Genomic DNA, 17,417 nt, shown 5'->3' with positions numbered 1-17,417 from the left:
ACATGGGAATCAACAAATGATTGCATGTCATCAACATGAAAGTAACTGGTAGATGACCTGAAGTAGACATCAATAGTGGATGCAAATCAATGAATAGCGGCGAGTGCCAAGACCCTAGCCCAGTCCACGCTGACTGACTGCAGTTCCGCCTTCCGACTCTCCTGCCAACTTCACCTCCCTTCTTCCTCTTCTGCTTCTCTTTTCTCCCCCCACTGGATTATTCCTTCAAGTCATGGTTTAAGGCTGTCTTTCGCTTAGAAATTGCCTGATTTCCGAATGTAATGCAACATAGTGGCTTTGCGACATAGAAACCCGTCCCAGATCGGCGACAACTAGATAGATCTGGCCCGATCGGTTCGATTGCGGTTCTCGCGCGCTTGATCGACTGTCTCCTCGAAACCTCCCTCACGAGCTTCCCCACCAACGATCACGATGGGGAAATACGCAGATGATGAGCTCTCCGAGTTCTATCCCATGACCCGCCAGAGGGCCACGTCTACCTCGACCCAGAGTTCCTCCGATTCGGGCCTGTCCGTCGAATCCGACTTCCTCCGCGGAGATGGGATCCCTGGTTTCGCGCAGAAGGGAGAAGAAGGAAATGGCGAAGGGCACACATACAGGGATATGGAGGAGGGGGATCCAAATGCGGATGAGCCGTTCCTGCCGCACCCCAAGGCAGCGACGAGTAGTCGCGCGCGCCGGATAATCTGGGCCGTGGCTTTGCTGTGCGTGGGAGCCTGGGTGGCAGCACTCGTCGGGTTTCTCATCACAGGACGGCCAGACAAGCAGTCTAGGGTGGAGGCGGCAGAGCTCAATACATCAGTTACCGCTGCTGCGGGGAGTCAAGCCTCCGGTGAACCGGTGACTTTGTCGGACGTCGTGGGTGGGAGATGGTACCCTCGTTCGCATGCCATTTCGTGGATTGCGGGCCCGGAGGGTGAGGATGGGCTTCTGGTGGAACAGGGTGAGAGTAGCGGAGGTGATTACCTACGCGTCGTGGACATTCGGGACGAGAAAGATCCGGCGAGCATTCAGAAGACCAGGGTGTTGATGAAAGAAGCGGTCGTGCATGTCGGCGACACTGCAGTGTATCCGAGCACCACATGGCCCAGCCCGGATCTGAAGAAGGTTCTCCTTCTGTCGAGCAAAGAAAAGAACTGGAGACACTCGTATACGGGACTGTACTGGATCTTCGATGTGGAATCGCAGACGGCCGTGCCGCTGGACCCCAGCCTGCCGGACGCCAGAGTGCAGCTCGCCCAGTGGTCCCCAAATTCCGATGCGGTCGTTTTCTCTCGTGACAATAACATGTATTTGCGAAAGCTGTCGTCGGAGAAGGTCGTCCCCATCACGAAAGACGGCGGTGCGAACCTTTTCTATGGAGTCCCGGACTGGGTCTACGAGGAAGAGGTCCTCGCGGGGAATAGTGCGACCTGGTGGTCGAACGACGGGAATTATGTCGCTTTCTTCCGGACGAACGAGTCGGCGGTGCCCGAGTATCCGGTGGATTATTTCCTGTCCAGACCCTCGGGCAAGAAGCCTCTCCCGGGACTCGAGAATTACCCCGAGGTGAGACAGATTAAGTATCCGAAGGCGGGAGCCCCGAATCCGGTCGTGAACTTGCAGTTCTACGATGTCCAGAAGAACGAAGTCTTTCCAATCGAGGTCGACGAGGATTTCGCAGACGACGACCGCATCATCATCGAGGTTGTGTGGGCTACTGCATCCAACGCCCTGGTGCGCGCCACGAACCGGGAAAGCGACATTGTGAAGATCTTCTTAATCGACACCAAGTCGCGGACAGGGAAACTGGTCAGAGAGGAGGATATTGCCGGTCTCGATGGCGGATGGGTAGAGCCTTCGCAGACGACCAAGTTCATTCCCGCCGATCCCAAAAATGGACGGCCCCACGACGGATATGTTGACACAGTGGTCCACGAAGGATATGACCATCTGGCCTATTTTGCCCCTCTCGACAGCAAAGAGCCCGTGATGCTCACGTCGGGGAAATGGGAAGTCGTGGACGCGCCGTTGGCGGTTGATCTGCGTCGGGGCCTCGTTTATTTCATCGCCACCAAGGAGGCCCCAACCGAGCGCCACGTATACCGAGTGCAGCTGGACGGGTCCAACCTCAAGCCATTAACGGACACATCCAACCCAGGCTACTATGATGCTTCCTTCTCCGACGGGGCAGCCTACGGGCTTCTGAGCTACAAGGGCCCGTCAATTCCATGGCAGTCGATCATTAGCCTGGAGGGCGAAGACACGACCACACTAAAGACCATTGAGAAGAACCCCGATCTCGCGCGCATGGTGAACGATCATGCTATGCCCACGGAGAATTACACGGAAATCACCGTTGATGGATACAAACTCCAGGTTGTCGAGCGCCTTCCTCCGCAGTTTGACCCGTCGGCAAAATACCCTGTCCTCTTCCACCTTTACGGTGGCCCCGGGTCGCAGACCGTGGATCGCAAATTCAAAGTCGACTTCCAGTCCTACATAGCCTCGAGCCTGGGGTACATTGTGGTGACCGTGGACGGCCGCGGGACAGGCTACATCGGCCGCGAAGCACGCTGCGCCATTCGCGGCAACATCGGACACTACGAAGCGCGCGATCAGATCATGACGGCCAAGGCATGGGGCGAAAAGCCCTACGTCGACAAAACCAGGATGGCCATCTGGGGCTGGAGCTATGGCGGTTTCATGACACTGAAGACGCTCGAGAAAGACGCCGGCGAAACTTTCCAGTACGGAATGGCTGTTGCCCCGGTCACTGATTGGCGATTCTATGGTATGCTCCCATATTTCTGCACTCTAGCACGACCATCTAACTAACGATGAAACCTGCCACAGACTCCATCTACACCGAGCGCTACATGCACACCCCCGAACACAACCCCAGCGGCTACGAAAACGCCACCATAACCGACATGACCGCCCTGAAGGAATCCACCCGCTTCCTCGTCATGCACGGCGCCTCCGACGACAACGTCCACCTCCAGAACACACTGACGCTGGTCGACAAGCTGGACTTGTCGAACGTCGACAACTACGACTTGCATTTCTTCCCTGACTCAGACCACAGCATTGCGTTTCATAACGCCCACTCTATGGTTTACGGCCGTATGTCCCCCGTCCCCCTTCCCTGGACCTTACGTACCCCCTCAAAGAGAACCTATATAGTGTCACATGACTAACCAGAATCCAACACAGGGTTATCAAACTGGCTCGTCAACGCATTCAACGGCGAATGGAACCGCATCGCGAACCCCGTTCCCGAGGAATCAGCCGCAGAGAAAGTAAAGCGGGCTCTTTCCGAACTATCGGAGTGACCTGACTCTTTATATCCTTTACCCCAAGCGCTAGCCATATACAGCAAGCATGTAGCATATATCATTGATTGATGTCCATCGTGCAGCCTTTTAACGAGACGTTCTTACTTCTATTCATTTGATTTGTGGTTGATTTCTATTTTTTATTCTATCGTTTATTGGGTTGAGCGGCTACGCAGGCGTTAGACGGTTTATCTAGAACGATACTATGCATTACTTACATCAATATTCAATAAGGATTTTCTGGCTGAACATGCGATCTATCCTATTTGTCACCGCAATGAAATGAAAAGATGATTCTATATGTAAGACTCTGGGTCTCGAGTGTCTAAATACTATATATACTAGATAAGTTGAATGAAAGGGCATATTTGGCCGTAACTCCAGTAGATACAGTCTGCCTGCCACGTGCAATCCAAAGCCAACACGACACGAGAGAAAAACGTGAAGAAAAGAAAGAAAAATAAAGCAAGAGAGAATTATACAACCAACACTCACGCTAACAACGCACTAAATGCTCAACTCAGATCCGGTACAGTGACATCAGAGTACAGTGATATTAGACATACTTAACCAAGGACCAACAAAACAAAAGAAAAAGGGAATAGAATAAATCAAGAACTGCGGTACCCGTCCTCCAGGTTCCTGCAAACGATAGACTGCAGGAACTCATCGTGCATAATCGCACTGATATCCGAATTGCGATACCGGCGGAGGTCGTCCCGCTGGAGACCACGCAGTTGCTCGCGGCCGGCAGTGGACAAGGAGATAGTGCGGGAATGATGACCGCTATTGCGGCCGTGGCGGCCAAAGGGAGGGGACCTGGTGCCGCCGGAGTGATGGGAGAGGCCGCTGCGGGGGGCGAAGACAGGGAGGGAGGCGCTGCTAAGAAAGGGCAGGAAAGAGTCCGTGTCTGTGGAGAGATTGCTCAGACCCGAACGGACGGAGGAGGCGTGGTGGCTGTTTGGGCCGTGGCTGAGCATAGGGTATTCTGAGGGGAAGCTGTAGGCGCTTGTGATGCCCGAGGCGGCGGAGGAGCGCCATGATTGCACGGCGCTGGTTGGGATCGTGATGACTTCTTCTTCGATGGGGAGCGGGTCCTGCTGGAGGGCTGTTGCGACGTCTGTGGGCTCGCTGGAGGCGTTGGTGGGTCGGGAAGACATCAGCTTCGCGGACTTGCCGATCCAGAGCATTTGCTCGTGTTCGCGGAGGTAGCGGTCGCCGCTGAAGGATTTTTGGACGATCTTGCGGGTCATCATGCCGAGTTTGCGGCGGAGGTCGCTCTTGTCGTACATGCGGCGGGTGATGCGGGCGACGTCTTCCGGGGTCGGGGAGGAGGTGAGGACGGGGGCTTCTTCTGCGTCTTCGGCGTATTTGGCCCATTCGCCAAGGAGGCCGAGCATGGATATTTGCGCCTTTGCGAGGGCTTGCGCGTCGTTTGGTGCGACGACGGCGCTGAATCGCGAGAAGTCGTCTGGGTCGCTTAGGACTCGGAGCGAGGCGCCGACGTCGGTGCACACTACTGGGGCGCCGGTCAGAGCTGCTTCACCGAGAGCTAGGGGAAGGCCTTCGGAGAGCGACGAGTTGAGGAAGAGCCAGGTGTTTTCGAGGACCTTCATCGGGTCTGCGGTCCCGCGCAAAGTAACCTTGCCACGGAGGCCCTTTGATGCAATGATCTCTTGACATTCAGTGGAGTATGTCGGTGCTTTGTCGATGGCCCCGTAGATGTCCAGATGGTAGTCGTCAAACTTCCACTGGTTGATGATGATGTCGGCAGCCAGAAGGGCGGTTTTGATATCCTTGGCGTACCAAACGTGGGACAGCATGGTGACAGTCGGGCGTTGGGACTTGATCTCCTTCACCGGAGCAAACTTCTGCATGTCAGTGATACCGTTGACGACGGGGTCGACCTTGCGGCGGAAGATATTGCGATGCTCAATTGTCCCTTGGCAGGTTCCGATTTCGACCTCCCAGCCTGGGTTAAAGAAATCGGCACAGGGCAGGATGATATCCGCGTGGTGGAGTGTGACGACAGAAGTAATGCGCATCAGACCCAGCAAGCAATTGCGGACGAACGGCGAAAGCTTGCAGAGAGCAGACGACAGACACAGGTTTGTCTCGCGCCAGCTAATGGCGTGGTCCCATATCTGAAGAGTGCAACTGCGTTTGAGCTTGCAAATAACCCCATAGGACGCGCTCACGCTATGATGGGACGCCTGGAACACGCTTGGAATCTTTTCGGGGATCGGGATTGAAAAGATGAACAGATACCGGTACCAGAGCTGCAGGGCAGTGTCGAGGGACCCCAACGTGGGTAATTCTGTCTGGAACCATTCAGACGAGGGAATACTGTTCGACATCTTCTGGGTGAGCCAGAGGTCACGCCAACTCTCCTTGACAATTTCGCTATCCCAGATCTGGGTCCAATGACGCGATTCCTGAAAGTAAGTGTTCAGGTTGACCAAAGCGCGGGTCGCCTGGTTAATATCAGCTCTAGAGAGGTGTACGGCGCGTGCGCCCTTCACCAGCGCCGTCAAGATCGGGATGAAGTTCAACTTGATATCCACATCGCTGGCCGAAGTGACATTGTCCACCTCGGAGTCTAGTTTGTTTCTGAACAGACCGTGCGTCGGAGTGAGGAAGTCAAGCCCCCAGAGCGGAATGACCTTCAGCGAGAGGATGTTCTGCTCCGTCTGGTGTTTGGGAACTCCAAAGTCGTTCGCAGATTCGCAGATCATGTGCCACTTAATAGATCGCAGCGAATTGATCATGTCGCGTCGACAGGCCGAGACACCACCACCTTCATTCGGCCAAGTACCAGTATCGGCGGCCATGACATGCAAAGACTTCTCGGTATCGGATCCAAAATCCTTCGACCGGGTGTTGACCACGGCATCGCCCCCGGGCCCAAAGTTGAAAAGATCGCTGATTTTCACAGCGAGCGGAGTCCAGCTGGAGATACTATCATCGAGGTCTGCACTGGCGGTGACACTGTCTGCGCGAAGCTCCAGGTATTTCTTCGCCGACGCCAGATCACCGCGATCGCGGCTGCGCCAGTACGGCGCCAGGGCCTTGTCCCGTCGCAGGAGTCGGTCGTCCATCCAGCGAACAATGATACCGTCAAAGTCAACGCGATCTTTCCAGGCCTTCCAAATCTGCGAACGAGCGCGAGAGGTCGATACTGGGAAGCGCTTAGTGGTCAGCCCGAAAAATCGCGTCATGACGTTCGAACTAAGGCTCTCGCAGTATATGAGTGGGTTGTCGTGGACAAAGCTTGTGTATCGTGGCTTCGCGAGGACGGCCAGGAAGTCATGTTCAATCATTGGTGGTGTCTGGATCTTCTGTCCATTGAGCGTCGTGAAAATCATCGGGTGGAACTTGTGATCGTAAAGCCAGCGAGACTCATAGACATCGGCGCCCTGAACGAATGTTGCCTCCGTAACCTTGGAATGAGGAATCCACCGTTCAACCTTCTCAGGATGCCGGATGGGAGGTGCACACCAAGAAACAGTACATGTGATGTGCGAGAGGGCAAACTCGGCTCGGAGTAGCTCGTCGCCGAACCGGGGGTTCTTCCGGTAATGGTATTTGAAGCGAATGAGATTGCTATCTTTCATGTAAGATCCAGCCTCGATGAGTCCCTTGCGGTTGTACTGAATGCTCTGTAGCTTGTCTTGCCCTCGTACACAACGCCGACCCATTGGGATCTTGGACTCTGAGATCTTGGACAAGGACAAGACTTTCCTCGCTGGTACGCGATAGTCGTAGTGGAACTCATTGAAGAGCTTCCCGTCTTTGAACTCCTGTCGAACGAGCAACAAAATGTCTTTGGAGTAGGTGCTCACATGGTTGAGATGCTTGGTTCCATCAGGCTCCGTTCTGTGCTCCCCTAGGTAGTAGTAGACTTTAAAGCCACCGTCCGGTTCATTGTGTCTAAATGCCGTGAAAGTCCCGTCCAAGCCTTGGACTCGGTATCGGTTTTTCTTGATCGCGATAGTCATGCCCTTCGTTTCGTTCCAGAGCTGCTTAACATTGCGTCGGCCGTAGAAAAGGAAGAACGAGAGGCCGATGTCTTGCATGATTTTGGCGTAGGTCCAAACCAAGTTCAAAAGATATACTAGCGGCACTCGAACGAAGGCAGAACGGCAACTCATGATGTAGTTCAGCTCCCTTTGAAACTCAGGCTCCGCGATTAGAGCCACGACAGTGAACTTAACGGCCGCACCGATCTTGTGCCACAAGGAGCTGAGTGGTCGCTGGACAATGGAGACGACTAGAGGAGGCAATTTTGAGATATACGGGATGTATGCTGCGGTGTTGAAGTCCTTGGTCACAGTGGATTCACCGGTTCCGCAATGCGCATAATCGAGAACACCGACCGCGGTGGCGGCTCCAAGGTTGCTTCTCGCAACGTGAACCGCGAGGTCTTTAGTGTCGAAGCGGCAAAGTCTTGCCTGAAGCCATTTTGCGCCATCGTCGGACAGCTGGCAGGGTTTGCCAATGCAGCGATCCAGCAACGACTCCCGGATATGTTTCGGAAGCTTCTCCCAATGAGAGTCGCACTCGAATCCAAGGCAGAGATTCCGCAGAAGCTCCTTCTTGGCCCAGCGGATGACAGCCGGAGTGTTGATTCCATCGCGGAGTTGTCGTGCAGTGGTCTTGGTGATACCTGCCGTGACAAGCGATTCAGCAAGGGTAGCGTACTCATGTGGCATCTTCAAGTGTGTTTCGGCAACCGCATGTAGGAGAGTCTCAGCGACGACTTGACAATTCGCGCTGACCTCGATGCGCTCGTCCAACCCGCGGCCGACACAAATGGCAATCTTCAAGTGATTTCCATCGTTGCAGCTGAGCGCATTGATATTGGGGCCCAGAGAGCCTACAGGAACAAGGTCCATTGAGATTTGGCCGCTTGTCCACGAATCCAGTGCCAGATTCACAAGATCGTCGGAGCTGGGAAACGCCTCTTCGATCCTTGGCTCCATCCTACGGGATGTCAAGATAGTTCTGATCTCAATCCCAGGATGGGCGTTAGGGTGGAGCTTGAGCCGGGAGTCTTGTGGGACACGAGAAATCCCCTCGAAGAAAGTCTGCAATTCCTGCTGGGACCATTCGGGGTCTGACCACGGGGCGGTATGGGCGTGGAATGTTTTCCCCAGTTCCACCGGAGAGTCGATCCTTTTCGGCATGCCCATCTTGGCCGTAAAGAGCGAGAGAATGGCAACCGTCCAGGTAGCAGCACCGAGGCCAATGACCTGCGAGTATAGGAAATCCTCTGGCAAGCGGACCTTGAGAGCAATACCAACGGACAGACCGACGATCGCCCCACAGACGAGAGGTTTCAATGCGTGAGGGCCCGTAAAGATCTTCGTATACTGGTACCAAAGCAAGCCGGTGTATGCCAGCACGTAGGCGCAAAAAATGATCATGGCTTCGAGCGTAGACTGGAATGTCCATATGAGAGCCGTTGAAAATGCGAGACTCCAGACATGCCACATCAGAAACTTGAAAAGGGTCTTCCAGTACACCTTTCTCTTGAACTTGATATCACGCTTTTGGGAAATCCGTAAGTCTTTTGACGTCTGCACAGCCATGGCTGTGTGGCTACCAACAAGATCATGGAGCGCTTGGGCCTTGGTATCAATGAGAACAGCACCGATCAGGTAGTATGCCAGACCAAATCCCACAGCCATACGATTAGCATCATTCAGGGCTGGGGCCAGACCAAGGTTGTGGCCACCACTTAGCAAGTCCACCCATTTATCGAGGAGAGCGATGATGAAGTACAAAATACCACATCCGATTTCTTCGCTCGACTGGCGCCAGTGGATGAATGCGTTGTGGAGACGGATACCTTTCTGGGAGCTTCGAAGAGTGTCGAGGGCGACCTTTGTTTGGATATTCCACCCAGAACTAAACGGAATCGGTCGAGCCACATCGGCATACCTGCAATACCAGTCGAGGAGAAAATTGGTGGATTCCCAGTCTCTCGAGAGTTCAAGGACCAGTGTATCGGTGGTTGGCCTCGAGAAAATACCCCGGTTCTTTTCAGCCAGGACGTCCTTAAGCAGCGCCTCTCTGGATAGCCTGAGAACAGCAGGGTCACTCAGATTACCGAAAACCTTCTCGTCGTTATTCCCATGCGCGGCGATATACCATTTCCGAATTTCGGTATCATCAGTACGCCTGATATCCTGATACCACGTAACCCATTTCGAAGCAGCACCTCGGAGGCCAAATAGCAAAACTCCGATGAAGATGTACATGACAGCAATGTAAATGACCGAATCGTTCCCGGCAAATGTTGTAATGACCGGCGAAACGAAGAGAATCGGGATACAGGCGAAGATGACCTTGCGACCGGAGAGGAAGGAGCTGTTCGGATAACTGAAGCTGGCCAGTGATGCGAAAGCAGAGAAATAAATCGTCAACGAGATAAGATATAAGTAGAAGACGATTCCTGCGCGAGGGCCCTTCACCCCAGCAATGACAAGAAACCCTATTAATCCACCTGCAATGGTGAACGCGATACCGGCGATGAGCCTGATGAGAACGAACATGTTCGCCGCTGCAAAAGCCATGGAGATGAGATAATAAGGCCCTCCACAGGCAATCCATGTGCCGATTCCACCGGATAGCAGGAGAGAAATCATCAGAGCAATAGTGGCACTCTGCTGTTCATCATAAGTCATGAAGGCTGAAAGGTATAGTCCACGCCCAATGATCGTGAGCAAAACTATGTCGATCAGAGCAGGAAAGGCAAAGACGCCGAGAAAGGTAAACCGCTGGTATCCAGGCAATGGCTTGACTTTGTCATCTGGGTTGACGTCGATCTGCGCGCCGGCGTATGCTGTTGCCATCTCGGGGGCGCCATTGATCCAATTAGGAAGCTCTTCGTCGGAGTACTGTCTCCGGAAGCGATCCAACAAGAGCTTTCCAAACGCACTAGGCGAGATGTCGAAATAGGCTTCACAGCGGGATCCCAGAGCAAAGGACTCGGCAAAAGCGGCCGCCTGGTCGGATTGGTTATTGAACAGTGGATTTCGGTCAGTTACCTCGGTGTAGATTTCATCCAACGCACCCTTCCTGGCCGCACAGAATAGGGAAAGCGCCATCATATCTATATACGCATCGACCTGGCCCGCCTGAAGTAGACTTCCGAGAGCTTTAGATATGGAAGCAAGCTCGGTTTCACGGCGTTCCTTCAAGATCTTTGTCAAGATAGTATCGGTCTCCTGGAACAGAGCAAAACATGTTGATATAGCAGGATGTGGGCATCCCTGTTGGCGATACCAGTCGACGCGTGTCTTGACCACATCACTGGAGGCAATCGATCCATCCAGGTAAGAAACGGTGTTGAGCTCCTTCAGCTGACCTAGTGATGGCATATCGATAAGCTGTTGCCGAATATATGAAGTAATAGTCTCGGACATTTCGCTCGTTGCGTCTGTCAGTGTCAAATGTTGCAGCAGAAGTAGTCGTTCCTCCGGGCTCAGTAAGTCAATATCTTGGATGATTCGCTGGGGCAGATCGGTGCCCTCAGCGACATCCTTGGACCACCTTGCGAGAGCGGTCTCTGCCTCAAAGCTCACATGGCGCGGAAAGCCCTTGGCGGATAGGAAAGTGTGCAACACAGTCCCAGCTAGACCTTGGGCGTTCTTCGACACATACACTTCCAGGCCGTCTGCATCCAATTGGTAGACAGACCAGAAACGCACACCGGTGCTCTGGCGTAATCCGGAGTCGAGGCAAAGATTGATTCGTAGTAAATCATCATTTGCCATATTTGTTAGCTCTTTGACGGCGGCAGCGAGTTGCTCGGAAGCCGCCCAATGCGAAACCACGTAGTTATCGTGGAAGTGCCTGAGGAGCTGGCCGATGCTATGGACCTTGGAGGATGGAACCGGATGTAGCAAATTGAGGGTTTTGAGTCGCTGTTGGGACTGTAGGATCTCTGCAAAAGCGGAAGCAGACGTCTCGGAGCCCAGGGGGAAACAGCCAAAGGCCTTGTATTCCACGCCAGTCATTGATATCGATAGTGGGCTGCCTTGCGATTTTACCTGGGCCACCCACTCTGGAGGTTCACGAACGCTAGTGGTCATTTCGTCGGCGACCACTTGATGGGACTCGGAGGAGGACAGGTAACCTTCCAGGGAGGGGAAAGACTGAAGCAGCGTATCCCAAGCATCTGTCTCGACCGCATTGCTGGAAACGCGCAAGTTGGAACGCCACTTATCATGCGATTTCATGATCTCGGCATCCTTCAACCACCCAAAGGCCGAGAGAGGTTCGTGAACCTTCACATTGAGAGTAGCATTGTGCAGGGCGGACGTCCGACCAATCCAGGGAATCGCGCTGTAAAAGTTGCACCACTGAAAAGATCGCTGGACAACCGCATTAGAAAGAGTGGCATTGTCGTCCACAGTCTCCCATGTCATCACTGCAAAATCTCGCATGCACGACTCGGAGACAAACGCTTTGATGGTGGACTGCATGTCGGCCATTCGGAAATAGTCCCGCTTTTGACCCTGGGGCATGATGCTGGCATTCCGAATGACCAGCCCGGCAATCGCGGTGGACTGCAGGGACTTGCGGTCCTTCAGGAAGTGAGGGGGTCCGGTCTCCAGATACACTTCCAGACCCAGACTATGAATAATCTCACAGAGTCGGATCCAGATACGGGGACTGAGCTTGTCCTCCCAATTTGCCAGAAGAATGCCATTGAACGCTGCACCGTCGAAAGACGCAGCGATGGAACTCTCGATCTTGCCCAGCGCTGACAAAGGCGAGTCGTTGTTTGCAAGTATCAGGTCAAGGTTGACCCTCCCGAGAACTTTCCGTCTTCGGCTATACAGAATGGCATTAGCGACACCCGGCTGGGACGGGTCGAGGACTAATATGTCCCATTGGCCCAGAATCCGGGATTCGTCCTCGCTCGGGGGCGAACCGAAAGTTCCAAGGTATACACCAAACGAGGTTGGCTTCCGCTTGGTGATGACAGCATTTGTTAAATCAAGCTCTCGATTAGAGAGCTGTTCTAGTCGTCGGGACACACTTGCTGGTATGGTCTCTAACCGTGGTTTTAACTGAGAAAACCGTGCAAGTCGATGATTAGAAATGCCGGAGGATCAAAGGCCGGGGGGCGTTCATACCTTGTAATATCTCCACAGCCGACGTCCCACGGAGAATAAAATGTAGGTCCCACCAAGCCCGATGCTTGCCAGGAGGATCCCGATAAGAACCTGAAGATGTCAGTCAGTCCCCCGCTGGAAGAGTATTCAAGAAGTCCCTTACAAATTGCCACCAGTGCTTGGTCATGCCATCCCACACAACGGGCGAGACTGGGAGAATTTCCACCATTGCAGCAGGTGGTTATTAAAAAAAACTAGGACGCAAATAGAGGAAAGATGAGACGGGTATAAAAAGAGTGGAGCGAAAAGTTAGAGGGCTATAGGGTGCCCGGACGGCATATAGCGCAGGAACAACAAGGTCGTTATCATGAGACCATAGTCATCAATGCAGGTTTCTGCCAGATCAGGTCGCAATGCACAATTCGACCTGACAGGTCAATTCAGCCTGGGGGAGGACAGTAATGTAGGAAAGAAACACAATAGATGACAGGGACAACCACTGTCCAATATGTACGAGGTAAAGGGCTGACGAGGAAAACGAAATCTCTAGAAGATCGGACGATCATCTGTCGATATACAATTTGCCTTTGGCTCTTATCCACAGCGATGGTTCACTCAGCCTCAGAAATCTGCAAGGTTCAGCCGAACTGCTACCTTCCAGTAGGATTATGAGGCGAGAAGCAGGCGAACAAAATGGATAAAAATAAATCAAAAGATCCAAAGGGGAAACAACGCTCACAATTATAGAAACACGGGAGAGTATAAAGAAATCAAACCCGAACTAAATAAAGAATGCAAAAATAAGGGAACCTTAGAACGACCTGGACTGATGCAGCTCCAGTGTTAGCCGACAACACTAGCTATACTGGACCAAAACATCTCGGGCGTCGAGAATTGGGACAGAATAGCTAACAAAACCGCTCAAATCAGCCACGGAATGAGGGACCAGGTCCCCAGGTCGTAATTTACTGATAAATACCAGGTATTATACTGGCGAGCCCTAAACTCACCTGGAATTGATACTACCACAAGAAGTCACCACAAATCAGATTGATTGTTCACCGCAGGGAGCAAGGGTCCAACCATCTCGAGCCGTGGAGGTGGCGACAGCATGCCTGGTAGCGTGGCTGCCATCCATCAACCCTGTCCGCTTGCTCTCCTGAGATGGATGTTGGAAGAAACATCATCCTGCACTACTACCGGTAGATGATCGTAGCACCGGCATCGTTCCAGAGCTGAAGCCGACTCCCTCTACCCTACTGTTTCAGCGTACACCCGGAAGGAGATTCACCATTTGAGGTCATGTCATGTTCCCGATGTCATGGACCAAATAGAGGCAAGATCGCCGGTCTAGTTCATGACCCACCAGGAAAATCTTAATGCTAGGAATTCCCCCGAACGAGAGGTGTCAGTCCAAAGCAACTGTATTGGTATACATCCGTATGGGTATACGGTATCGTATAGTTCCGAAATCATTTTTTGCAATTTGAAATGTAAAATACACACTGGGAAACGTTACACCCGTGATACGGGAACATCACCTCATCTCACATCTCTTGATCCAACTCCCATTCTATCGATGTCTTGTTTACCTATTTACTATCCTTTCCTTCTTTTTGTCCCCCCCCCTGTTCAACTCTCAATTTAGTCTCATTCTGTACCGCTACTCCTAGTCTCATTCCAACCTCTCAACCAAGACATCGGATTCCGCCGACACGGTCCTCCCTTCCTGTTGACTTTAACACCAAAACACCACTGGGTTGCGTCTGTCCCACCGCATCAAGTTTGTTTGTTCCCTACTAAGTCGAGCTCGTCTATTTTGCCTTCTGTGAATTGACTAATGCGGGTTCTATTCCCGTATGGCAAGACATTGGACTTGTCTATTGGGACCAACTCATCTTCATCAATTTCCACTGGCGCAACCCGTCAACATGGATCACAACCCCTGCCATCTGATGTCGGCTATCGAAATAGATATGGACACAATCCTTTGGCACAATGTTTCCCACCACATGACGAGGTAGGGGTCGGTCGATGGATCAATGTCTTGCCTGTCCAGTGGCCGAGGGATGGGCTCCAGTTAGGAATGCGCCTCCTCTGATCAAATACGATGAAATAATGCTCGTCGAAGTCTCGCTATTACTATTTGGTTATTTAGTAGCTAGTGTATATTCAACCCTCGGGAGACAGGCAATTGGACAATACCATGCCCGACTTGATCTTAGTACCCTACATAACCGTGATCGTGCTCGCCCGCTGGATGGGCTGTCCATCTCCAACTGTCTGCGCCTGTGTCTGCATGTCCACAGCCTGAGTTCTAGCCCCGCCGTCAGTCGTTACTATTCGTTAGAGTTCCTGCATTTCGTAACCAGTCACATTTTTCTTCTCTGTCAGGTCCGCCCCTCCCCCTGGGCCGTATTGCAATGATTCCCGTCTGGACCATCCAGGTCGGTTGTTACTTTGGCCTTATAACATGCCACACTTCCCCCGGAGTATTTCCGGATGGATCTCCAACTGTGATCCCTTCCTTGCTTCCCCCTCGGACTACTGCAACGGCGGGAACCACAGACACAGCTTCTTATAGTGTGACTTCAACGCCCACCCCCTCTTCGACAACCAGCACTTCTTCCACTACTTTTTCCACCACTTTCGTTTCCCAAACCCCAAGCTCCTCTGTGAGCGCGTCTACCACTATGTCTGTTAGCTCTTCGAGTATGATTTCCAGTGTGAGCCCCTCTGCTTCGCCTATCGGCGAAGGGTCCGTGGCAGCCAACATCCTGGTTATTGCGAGAGACTCTGCTGCGGTTGGCGTAGCCACATCCGGTCTCAATGGCTATGGTATCCCGTTCACATCGCTGGTAGTTCCCCAGGCTGGTGTTAATCTGCCGGCCTTGAATGACAGCGCCGGAGGAAACTTCGGTGGCATTGTCGTGGCCGGTGAAGTCAGCTATGACTATGGGGCCGGTAAAGGTTTCCAAAGTGCCCTGACGGCCGACCAGTGGAATCAGCTGTATGCTTACCAGATGGCCTACGGCGTGCGCATGGTGCAGTACGATGTTTTCCCCGGGCCGAAATTCGGCGCTGCTGCTTCGGGTGGTGGGTGCTGCGAGAACGGCGTGGAGCAGTTGTTCTCGTTCTCTGACATCAGCGATTTTCCGTCGTCTGGACTTCGGACGGACGCTGGGGTCAGTACGCAGGGTCTCTGGCATTACCCGGCGACGATCAGCAACACGACCACCACGAAGGAAATCGCCCAGTTTGCCGCCGGTGGCGGTTCGTCTGGCACCACGACTGCGGCCGTCATCAATAACTTCGATGGACGGCAGCAAATGGCTTTTTTCATTGGATTTGACACCGTCTGGAGTGCCACCTCTAATTACGTGCAGCACGCGTGGATTACGTGGCTCACTCGGGGTCTCTACCCGGGGTATCGGCGGGTCAAGCTGAGCACGCAGATCGACGATATGTTCCTGGAAACCGGGATCTACAAGCCTAGTGGCACCAACTATCGCGTCAACACCGCTGACATGGACGGCATTGCTAGCTGGATCCCCACCATCATAGATAAGATGAACCCGGGCAGCAGCTATTTCCCCGAAGTCGGCCACAATGGCAACGGCAATGTGGAAGCGTCTTCCATCACGGAGAGCGGGAGGCGCAGCTGCAACGGAGGCGGCATCGAGCATGACTCCCCGCCGGATACCCCCTTGGAGTTCCAGAAGCCGCTGGGCACCGGTACCGACCTGTGGCCCCCTGTCCCGAAGAACTACACCTGGTCGACGGAATGCACCAAGTTGGATCCGCTTCTGCTCTGGTGGACCACCGAGGAGAACCGAGATCTATTCGGCCATATCTCCCACACGTTCAGCCACGAGGAGCAGAACAATGCCACCTACGCGGACGTGAACAAGGAGATCTCTTTCAACCAAGCCTGGCTGAGGCAGGTCGGCCTCGCCGACGCCAAGTACTTCACATCGAACGGAATCATTCCCCCGGCCATCACGGGACTGCACAACGGCGATGCGCTGCGGGCCTGGTACGACAATGGTATCCGCAACTGCGTGGGGGACAACACGCGCCCGCCGCTGGTCAACCAACAGAACGGCATGTGGCCGTACTTCACCAAGTCGTCGACGGACGGGTTTGACGGTATGCAGGTGGACCCCCGCTGGGCCACGCGGATTTACTACAACTGCGACACCCCTGACTGCACGGTGCAGGAGTGGATCGACACGTCGGCCGGCAGCGGCGACTTCAACGACCTCCTGGAGATCGAGAAGGCAGAGACGATGCGCCACCTGTTCTCACTGCACCACGCCGGGTACATGTTCCACCAGGCCAACCTGCGCAACGCAGACGTCGACCCCGTCACGGTCAACGGTGAGACGGAGCAGTGGTCCATCTTCCAGGCGTGGGTTGAGGTGCAGGTGCAGGAGTTTGTGCGCCTGGTGGATTGGCCACTGGTGACCGAGAAGCACCAGGACGTGAGTTTTCCCCCAAACATCACCGCAGTAGAGTACCCCGCTAATAAACACAATAGATGTCCGATTCGTTCCTCGCTCGCTACACCCGCGACGCCTGCCAGTACTCTCTGCGCTACGCAGTCTCCAATGGCCAGATCACCGGCGTAACGGTGTCGGCCAAGGATAGCACCTGCAAGCGGCCAATCCCGGTGACGTTCGCCGTGGAGCCGACCAGCACGCAGGGGTTCAAGACGGAGCAGCTGGGCAGCGACCCGCTGACGGTGTGGGTGCAGCTGTCAGGGTCGCCTGTGACGTTTACGCTGTCGACGCCGATTGAGTTGTAGTGGGATAGCATAGCTGACGGCGGGGGGATCTACTTCGATGGCCACAGACTTATGGTAATAAATTAGCTATTGGAACGATAGTAATTAATCAATGCGCATTACTCTTTGCATCACATCTATCTCAAATACCATCAACAAGGTAAG

General features: G+C 53.5%; 3 protein-coding genes across 3 annotated transcripts; 2 read left to right on the top strand and 1 right to left on the bottom strand.

The window, feature by feature from the left end:
- Window positions 1–168: 168 nt before the first annotated feature.
- On the top strand, window positions 169–3,580 carry dapB (dipeptidyl aminopeptidase dapB). The gene is made up of 3 exons (XM_024834724.1): window positions 169–2,794; window positions 2,857–3,126; window positions 3,217–3,580. The coding sequence occupies exons 1-3, from the start codon at window positions 433–435 to the stop codon at window positions 3,333–3,335; spliced, it is 2,751 nt and encodes a 916-aa protein (XP_024696568.1). The 5' UTR covers window positions 169–432; the 3' UTR covers window positions 3,336–3,580.
- A 369-nt stretch (window positions 3,581–3,949) lies between these two features.
- Window positions 3,950–12,695, bottom strand: gtb3 (glycosyltransferase family 4 protein; the record flags this gene model as incomplete). The annotated part of the gene is made up of 5 exons (XM_024833213.1): window positions 3,950–6,079; window positions 6,173–7,855; window positions 7,952–12,421; window positions 12,488–12,577; window positions 12,630–12,695. 5 exons carry the CDS (start codon window positions 12,693–12,695, stop codon window positions 3,950–3,952), a joined length of 8,439 nt encoding a protein of 2,812 aa, XP_024696567.1.
- Window positions 12,696–15,159: 2,464 nt separating this feature from the next.
- agd3 (putative extracellular serine-rich protein) lies at window positions 15,160–17,273 on the top strand (the record flags this gene model as incomplete). Its single annotated transcript, XM_024839746.1, has 2 exons — window positions 15,160–16,950; window positions 17,007–17,273. 2 exons carry the CDS (start codon window positions 15,160–15,162, stop codon window positions 17,271–17,273), a joined length of 2,058 nt encoding a protein of 685 aa, XP_024696566.1.
- Between the last annotated feature and the right edge of the window lie 144 nt (window positions 17,274–17,417).

This window comes from Aspergillus campestris, assembly GCF_002847485.1.
Source record: "Aspergillus campestris IBT 28561 chromosome Unknown P168scaffold_1, whole genome shotgun sequence".
In the NCBI taxonomy this organism is placed as follows: domain Eukaryota; kingdom Fungi; phylum Ascomycota; class Eurotiomycetes; order Eurotiales; family Aspergillaceae; genus Aspergillus; species Aspergillus campestris.
This window is presented reverse-complemented; position numbering and strand designations above follow the sequence as displayed.